We start from the raw sequence: 10365 nt of genomic DNA, 5'->3' as shown, positions 1-10365 counted from the left end.
TCCACCAGCACTGTCTCTTCTACAACACCAACAACTGTAACAGTGACAGAAACTACAACACCTACTAGTACAGTTTCAACAACCTCGGTGACTCCATCAACTACTCCTACATCATCTACTACAGTGACAGTGACAGAAACAAGCAGTCCCACTAGCACTGGCTCAACAACTTCAGTGACTACTACACCAACTACAGTAACTGTGACAGAAACTAGTACCCCCACCAGCACTGTCTCTTCTACAACACCAACAACTGTAACAGAATCTACAACTACTAGTACAGTTTCCACAACTTCGGTGACTCCATCAACTACTGTTTCAACCACTCCAACAACATCTACAACAGTGACTGTGACAGAAACAAGCACTTCCACTAGCACTGGCTCAACAACTACAGGAACTGCTACACCAACTACAGTAACTGTGACAGAAACTACAACACCTACTAGTACAGTTTCAACAACTTCAGTGACTCCATCAACTACTGTATCAACTACGCCAACAACATCTACAACAGTGACTGTGACAGAAACAAGCACTCCCACTAGCACTGGCTCAACAACTACAGGAACTACTACACCAACTACAGTAACTGTGACAGAAAGTACAACAACTACTAGTACAGTTTCAACAACTTCAGTGACTCCATCAACTACTGTATCAACTACTCCAACGACATCTACTACAGTGACTGTGACAGAAACAAGTACTCCCACTAGCACTGGCTCAACAACTACAGGAATTACTACACCAACTACAGTAACTGTGACAGAAACTACAACACCTACTAGTACAGTTTCAACAACCTCGGTGACTCCATCAACTACTTCAACATCATCTACTACAGTGACAGTGACAGAAACAAGCACTCCCACTAGCACTGGCTCAACAACTTCAGTAACTACTACACCCACTACAGTAACTGTGACAGAAACTAGTACTCCCACCAGCACTGTCTCTTCTACAACACCAACAACTGTAACAGTGACAGAAACTACAACACCTACTAGTACAGTTTCCACAACTTCAGTTACTCCATCAACTACTGTATCATCTACTCCAACAACATCTACTACAGTGACTGTGACAGAAACAAGCACTCCCACTAGCACTGGTTCAACAACTACAGGAACTACTACACCAACTACAGTAACTGTGACAGAAACTACAACACCTACCAGTACAGTTTCAACAACTTCAGTGACTCCATCAACTACTCCAACAACATCTACTACAGTGACTGTGACAGAAACAAGCACTCCCACTAGCACTGGCTCAACAACTACAGGAACTACTACACCAACTACATTAACTGTGACAGAAACTACAACACCTACTAGTACAGTTTCAACAACTTCAGTGACTTCATCAACTACTCCAACAACATCCACTACAGTCACTGTGACAGAAACAAGCACTCCCACTAGCACTGGTTCAACAACTACAGGAACTACTACACCAACTACAGTTACTGTGACAGAAACTACAACATCAACTAGTACAGTTTCAACAACTTCAGTTACTCCATCAACTACTGTATCAACCACTCCAACAACATCTACAACAGTGACTGTGACAGAAACAAGTACTCCCACTAGCACTGGCTCAACAACTACAGGAACTACTACACCAACTACAGTAACTGTGACAGAATCTACAGCACCAACTAGTACAGTTTCAACAACCTCGGTGACTTCATCAACTACTCCAACATCATCTACTACAGTGACAGTGACAGAAACAAGCACTCCCACTAGCACTGGCTCAACAACTTCAGTGACTACTACACCAACTACAGTAACTGTGACAGAAACTAGTACTCCCACCAGCACTGTCTCTTCTACTACACCAACAACTGTAACAGTGACAGAATCTACAACTACTAGTACAGTTTCCACAACTTCAGTTACTCCATCAACTACTGTATCATCTACTCCAACAATATCTACTACAGTGACTGTGACAGAAACAAGCACTCCCACTAGCACTGGCTCAACAACTACAGGAACTACTACACCAACTACAGTAACGGTGACAGAAACTACAACACCTACTAGTACAGTTTCAACAACTTCAGTGACTCCATCAACTACTCCAACAACATCTACTACAGTGACTGTGACAGAAACAAGCACTCCCACTAGCACTGGCTCAACAACTACAGGAACTACTACACCAACTACAGTAACTGTGACAGAAACTACAACACCGACTAGTACAGTTTCAACAACTTCAGTGACTCCATCAACTACTCCAACAACATCCACTACAGTCACTGTGACAGAAACAAGCACTCCCACTAGCACTGGTTCAACTACTACAGGAACTACTACACCAACTACAGTAACTGTCACAGAAACTACAACACCTACTAGTACAGTTTCAACAACCTCGGTGACTCCATCGACTACTCCAACAACATCTACTACAGTGACTGTGACAGAAACAAGCACTTCCACTACCACTGGTTCAACAACTACAGGAACTACTACACCAACTACAGTAACTGTGACAGAAACTACAACACCAACTAGTTCAGTTTCAACAACTTCAGCGACTCCATCAACTACTCCAACAACATCCACTACAGTCACTGTGACAGAAACAAGCACTCCCACTAGCACTGGTTCAACTACTACAGGAACTACTACACCAACTACAGTAACTGTGACAGAAACTACAACACCTACTAGTACAGTTTCAACAACCTCGGTGACTCCATCGACTACTCCAACAACATCCACTACAGTCACTGTGACAGAAACAAGCACTCCCACTAGCACTGGTTCAACTACTACAGGAACTACTACACCAACTACAGTAACTGTCACAGAAACTACAACACCTACTAGTACAGTTTCAACAACCTCGGTGACTCCATCGACTACTCCAACAACATCTACTACAGTGACTGTGACAGAAACAAACACTTCCACTACCACTGGTTCAACAACTACAGGAACTACTACACCAACTACAGTAACTGTGACAGAAACTACAACACCAACTAGTTCAGTTTCAACAACTTCAGTGACTCCATCAACTACTCCAACAACATCCACTACAGTCACTGTGACAGAAACAAGCACTCCCACTAGCACTGGTTCAACTACTACAGGAACTACTACACCAACTACAGTTACTGTGACAGAAAGTACAACATCAACTAGTACAGTTTCAACAACTTCAGTTACTCCATCAACTACTGTATCAACCACTCCAACAACATCTACAACAGTGACTGTGACAGAAACAAGCACTCCTACTAGCACTGGTTCAACAACTACAGGAACTACTACACCAACTACAGTAACTGTGACAGAAACTACAACACCGACTAGTACAGTTTCAACAACTTCAGTGACTCCATCAACTACTCCAACAACATCCACTACAGTCACTGTGACAGAAACAAGCACTCCCACTAGCACTGGTTCAACTACTACAGGAACTACTACACCAACTACAGTAACTGTCACAGAAACTACAACACCTACTAGTACAGTTTCAACAACCTCGGTGACTCCATCGACTACTCCAACAACATCTACTACAGTGACTGTGACAGAAACAAGCACTTCCACTACCACTGGTTCAACAACTACAGGAACTACTACACCAACTACAGTAACTGTGACAGAAACTACAACACCAACTAGTTCAGTTTCAACAACTTCAGCGACTCCATCAACTACTCCAACAACATCCACTACAGTCACTGTGACAGAAACAAGCACTCCCACTAGCACTGGTTCAACTACTACAGGAACTACTACACCAACTACAGTAACTGTCACAGAAACTACAACACCTACTAGTACAGTTTCAACAACCTCGGTGACTCCATCGACTACTCCAACAACATCTACTACAGTGACTGTGACAGAAACAAGCACTTCCACTACCACTGGTTCAACAACTACAGGAACTACTACACCAACTACAGTAACTGTGACAGAAACTACAACACCAACTAGTTCAGTTTCAACAACTTCAGTGACTCCATCAACTACTCCAACAATATCCACTACAGTCACTGTGACAGAAACAAGCACTCCCACTAGCACTGGTTCAACTACTACAGGAACTACTACACCAACTACAGTTACTGTGACAGAAAGTACAACATCAACTAGTACAGTTTCAACAACTTCAGTTACTCCATCAACTACTGTATCAACCACTCCAACAACATCTACAACAGTGACTGTGACAGAAACAAGCACTCCTACTAGCACTGGTTCAACAACTACAGGAACTACTACACCAACTACTGTAACTGTGACAGAAACTAGTACTCCCACCAGCACTGTCTCTTCTACAACACCAACAACTATAACAGAGACAGAAACTACAACACCTACTAGTACCGTTTCAACAACTACAATGACTCCATCAACCACTGTCTCTACCACATCTACCCCCTCATCCTCTACTCAGACAATTTCTACTAGCACATCTACTACGTCTTACACGACCAGCACTTATTCTACTACTATTACATCCACCTACACTGTTACTGTTACATCAACATCAGGAACTACTACTTCTCCAACTCCCACCAAAACCATCTTAACATCTTCTATTTCACCAACTACAAGTTCCACAACACTAACAACAAGCATTTCTCTGAGTACAGAATCCTCTACATCTCTGTCTTCAACTCCTATAGAATCTCCAACAACAAGCACTACATCCTGTTTCTGCAAAGTGAACGAGCAGCTTTTCTCACCTGGTAAGCTACAACTTAAACTATTTGTGATGTAATATAGCAAAAAACAACGTAGCAGATCTGTCCAATATATGCTCTTATCATTTTAGATTTATTTGCATAAATTGGATTTTTCATCAACTCTACCAACTCCAAACTAAAAGTTTTATAATAGGGCAAAGAAACAAACAAACAAAAACAACAAAAAACAAGATAGCAGAACAGTAAAATATAAACTGTTTGGATTTAGATTCATTTACATGAAAAGGACGTTTCATCCCCTCTACCAATTATAGTCTAGAGTGCTCAGAATCACATAACCATGCCTGCTTCTGCCTGAGACCACCCACTTGACAACTAAGTGTCTAATTAGCATATGATGTACAAAAATAACCTCAGCTGATTGGGAGTGGTGGAGGATACAGGAAATATTCTAGGAGCAACAGTGGATCAGCACCTATTAAATGATGGAAAGAACTGAAATTGGTGAGGAGCTGACAAGTCCTCCTTAAAGAGAGTCATTCATGTCCGCAAACACATAAGACCTTTAGACAGAATCTCCTTTGAATTATTCAGAATGCTGTTTCCATTGCAGATATATCAGAGTAGTTATTTTGGTTATAGATATCCCTGTATTGTCAAGTGGGTGGGTGCTAACCAGTTGATCATGTGACAAATAAATATGACGTCACTGGTCCGCAGAGCGGAATCGGCATTCACCCAAAGGGGTGTTGGCCTCCCACCAATGACCTATGCTAACACGTGTATTTGCCATAGAAAACAACTATTGTGCAGCATCTTAAAGGGGTTGTCCAGCATAAACTAAAAACACTAAGCTAAACCACCCCCGAACTTCTAATTTACTCCCTTTTTTTTAAAAAAAAAAAAAAGTATATTTACCCATATGCCAGGGCCAGTCATGTAACCCCCACCAGGCACATATTCTGATTTCCTGGTGACGTTCCATTTTGATATTTGCAGAAACGGGAGGCCAACAGCACTTTTCTTAATTTTCATTTTCAATACATTGGAGAAAAACATGGTCATGGCTGGATGTAGCCTTGCTTGATATGAGAGATCCTACTGTATGCTGGATGTCAAGGCAACGCTCCATTGTCTAGTCAGCAGTAGGGTTGAGCTGATCTTGAGATTTCAGGATAGATTTTAAAATCCGATTTCCGATCATTTTCCAGCCAATCCCGATCGTGAAATTTGCTCGATCGCCGATCGGGTTCCGATCTTTCCTGATCACTCAACCCTAGTCAGCAGATTTTCCATACAATTCACGCTATGTATTGCAAAGGATGAAATCCATGGTCAACATCTACAGTATATATTGATAGGCTGCAGAACTAAATCCTCACCCCAGGTCAGAGTCTAGTGTGGATTTCTTAATATCACATCCACTTTGCTGGTACTGTAATACAAATCCGAAAAGAGAATCCATAGTTTGCCCTTTCTGCGTGGACCTACACTTTAGGGACTTTCTCATAAAATATATTTATCACCTATGAGCATTGTAAAATTTCTATTTTTTACCATCATATAGATCAGTGATAAAGTAAAATGTGGCATATTTTTTTTATATCTTCTAAACCTAACGATGAACCATTCAACATATTGTACCTTAAATTTCAGGGGATAACATCTATAGAACTGCAGATATTGATGGCTGTCAGTATTATGCAATCTGCAATAATGCATGTGTGACAGAGAGATACACTGGACCATGTGTATCTACTACAACTGGTGGCCCCACAACAACCTCTACTATTTCATCAACTCCATCTACCTCAGAAGTCACAACAACAAAACCTACAGAAACAACATCGACAATTCCATCAACTACAACCATTACTGGATCCACTCCATCTACGTCGTCCTCAACATCTCCAACCCCATCAACAACATATCCAGTGACTACTGGAACCGGATCAACCATATCTTCTACATCTGAATCTACTCTTTCAACAGTTCTATCTACAACATTTCCATCAACAAGTCAAAATATTTCCAGCACGACACGTAGGTGTAACTCACTGATTTTAGGAAATAATAATGGATGGATATAAAAATGATTGAACACCGTACAATGTATCATTTAGGCTTTTGTAATTTTTTAATTCCAAGATTTTTTTTTTTCAACAGCATGTGGAATCTGTGAATGCCAAATGCCAAGATGTGAAACAGGCTTCAAAGTGGCTACTTTTACCCCCCCTGGAGCCTGCTGTCCAAACATCACTTGCGGTAAGAGCAATTGATATGTTTCTTATATGGTGTAGACATTCAGAGATAGGATCTAATAACCAACCACTTAAAAAAACAGCCACAACTAACCAGTCCTTTGTGGTTTTTGTTCCATAGATGTTTCATAGCCCTCTGTTGTCCATATTTTCTGTGACTGCTGTAACCAATAACTCACTTTGGAAAGTTCTTTTGTGAGAGTTTTTATTTTATAATATTTTACGTTATAAAAAAAAATTAAATATAGTAAGATAAACCCTAGAAAATAATGGTTGTTGATGAGGAAAAATGCACGAAGGATGCGCTTCCTACTTCCTAATGAAACCTCAAATATATATTCCAGTGGATCCCCAATACTTCCTCTCGATCATGGGGGAATCACTCTTCTTCCTCTGTGGAGAGGGTGGTAGTATTTTTAGTGGCAGAAAGCCAAACGGGGGTCGCCAATTCATGGGTACTGGCTGTCCAGAGGGACTCGGGCCATGAGCAATACATATAGAAAGCAGAATCTAACTGATTCTGCAAAAACAAAGCCAGTGGGCGCACTACTTGCGAATTACAGACTGGAACTCAGTGGTGTAAGAAATTTGAATATTTATTGGATAATGCATTTCGGGATATTTAGGGCGCACCAAGATGCAACCCCTTTATGACATCTTAACTGGTGAGTCCAGCCAGTAGAGTGGAGGAAACATTGGACTCACTGCAAAGATCTGATGAGGGGGTTGCGTCTTGGTGTGCTCCAAATACCCCAAAATGCGTTATCCAATAAATACTCAAATTTCTTACACCACTTGGTTCCAGTCTAATTCCCAAGGAGTGCGCCCCCTGGCTTTGTTTTTGCAGAATCAGTTAGATTCTGCTATCTTCACCTATAAAATAATGCAACATTGAATCAACTACAACCGTACTGGACATAGATAAAATGTACTTTGAACTTAAACATTGTGTATGGCATAAAGTGAGCAAAACTTTTGTGTTATTTTTGTAGTACCTGAATCCGTCTGTGTGGTAGGAAATGAGATATACCAGGTAAGATTTTTGTGTTTAACTTAGTTTTGTAATCTACCTGAGGTTAACTTTTAATATAAATACATTTTTTTAGGTAGGGGATTCTTGTAGTACCCTGGATTATAGGGAGGGCATACAATGCACACCACCTTGGAGACCTAGGTGTCTCCAGCACCCACCCTACCTGTCCCGGCTAGTTCGTGTAATTTCATAGGATTTTCTTGACAACATTATTGTAGCCAATCAGAAAAGATTTTTATATAGAAAAAAACAGAACATATGAATGTATGATATATTAATCCATGACTATGGAACAGAAGTCTCATAAAGGTACCATGTTTTCTCTCATCAGCGTGGCTCAGAAATCCCACAACCAGCGGGTTCATGCCAGAAATGCAGATGTTCCTACAGTATGGACAACAATTCCCAGTTTTATGCCGTTGATTGTCAGCCAATCATATGTCAGACAACTTGTCAAAGTGTAAGTATACTGCCTTACTGAAAAGTACTCACTTGACTAATCCCCCATCGTTCCAGTAACAACACCCAGATACTCTGCTGGTCTCTACATCTTGATCCAGCAATGGTGTCCTGACACAGAACATGACTGTGTTGTGGTCAACCTTTAATTGTGGACAGTATGATTTCATCACACTCATTGGTCCAATTTCTTTCCCAGTGATAGTATTGTTTGTAAAGATATGACTCCTCACAACTTATCTATATCAGGCACATGTGCATATGTTATGAACCCAATGAGTTCTACAAATATATTCTGACCCAGAATACATAGAAGACATTTTGGGAGATGCTAACATGCAAAGTCTTCTATTTTGTAGTTTCTTTAAAAACATCTCTTTTCATATAGGAAACTTTTGTTGACTTCTTTAGCAATTCTGAATGTACTGCATTCTACCTAAAGAGCATATATTAATCAATAATAATAGTAAAGTAATATTGTTTTTTCTATTTGGATACAGTTTGTGGGATTAGCATGTTGTAATAATTAAAATTTCTTTTTAGGGATACACATACAAAGCAAGATCTGGAGAATGCTGTGGAGAATGTGTTCCACTACAATGTACAATGAAAATGAGCACTATTAGTACAGGAACAACAAGTAGTCCTTCAGGTGGCTCACCAAGTGGTCCATCAGGTGGCTCACCAAGTGGCTCAACAACTGGCTCATCGGGTGGCTCAGCAAATGGCTTACCAACTGGTTCATCAGGCGGCTCAGGCAGTGGCTTAACAGCTGGTCCATCAGGCGGCTCGCAAAGTGGCTTATCAACTGGTTCATCAGGTGGCTCACAAAGTGGCTTAACAGCTGGTCCATCAGGTGGCTCACCAAGTGGCTCAACAACTAGCTCATCGGGTGGCTCAGCAAATGGCTTACCAACTGGTTCATCAGGTGGCTCACAAAGTGGCTTAACAGCTGGTCCATCAGGCGGCTCGCAAAGTGGCTTATCAACTGGTTCATCAGGTGGCTCACAAAGTGGCTTAACAGCTGGTCCATCAGGCGGCTCGCAAAGTAGCTTAACAGTTGGTCCATCAGGTGGCTCATTAAATGGCTTCACAACTGGTTCATCAGGTGGCTCACAAAGTGGCTTATCAACTGGTTCATCAGGTGGCTCACAAAGTGGCTTATCAACTGGTTCATCAGGTGGCTCACAAAGTGGCTTAACAGTTGGTCCATCAGGTGGCTCACTAAATGGCTTAACAACTGGTTCATCAGGTGGCTCACAAAGTGGCTTAACAGTTGGTCCATCAGGTGGCTCACTAAATGGCTTTACAACTGGTTCATCAGGTGGCTCACAAAGTGGCTTAACAGTTGGTCCATCAGGTGGCTCACTAAATGGCTTCACAACTGGTTCATCAGGTGGCTCACAAAGTGGCTTAACAGTTGGTCCATCAGGTGGCTCACTAAATGGCTTCACAACTGGTTCATCAGGTATCTCACCAAATGGTGGCTCATCAAGTGGATCAACCAACAACATCCCAGGAAGCTCAACTAGCAGTTCAACAGATATTGTTAACATTCCAGTAAGTAAACTCAATAAAAACTATATACAATAGTCTACAGGCTTAAAACATCATAATTAAATTAGTGGAACATTTCATAAATGATAGCTACATATTTATCTACACTAAAATAATTTTTACTTAACACTTTGATAGACACTTAAGAATCATCTAAGGCGGGGGGTAATAGACAATTTCTACATGTTAACATATTGTATTACAGATCGAATCTCTTTATTTTACAGATTGGAACCATTTATCATGTACCCAACAACAGCTGCGTCTACTATGAATGCAATGAGGAAAATGGTGTCCCTGTGTTGACGAAAGTGCAGAAAGTCTGCCAAACATTGGATTTATCTACTTGTGAACCGGTATAT

At 41.0% G+C, this 10365-nt stretch overlaps 1 protein-coding gene across 1 annotated transcript; it reads left to right on the top strand.

The window, feature by feature from the left end:
- Positions 1-3252: 3252 nt before the first annotated feature.
- Positions 3253-10039, top strand: LOC142214430 (uncharacterized; the record flags this gene model as incomplete). The annotated part of the gene is made up of 7 exons (XM_075283377.1): positions 3253-4735; positions 6350-6736; positions 6860-6958; positions 7947-7987; positions 8319-8447; positions 8990-9806; positions 9843-10039. Coding segments are annotated over 7 exons (3153 nt in total), but the record flags the coding sequence as incomplete, so codon positions are not given.
- Positions 10040-10365: the final 326 nt, after the last annotated feature.

The sequence above is a fragment of the Leptodactylus fuscus genome, chromosome 7 (genome assembly GCF_031893055.1).
Source record: "Leptodactylus fuscus isolate aLepFus1 chromosome 7, aLepFus1.hap2, whole genome shotgun sequence".
In the NCBI taxonomy this organism is placed as follows: Eukaryota; Metazoa; Chordata; class Amphibia; order Anura; family Leptodactylidae; genus Leptodactylus; species Leptodactylus fuscus.
Note: the sequence above shows the minus strand (reverse complement) of the source record. Positions and strands in the feature narration are given on the sequence as shown.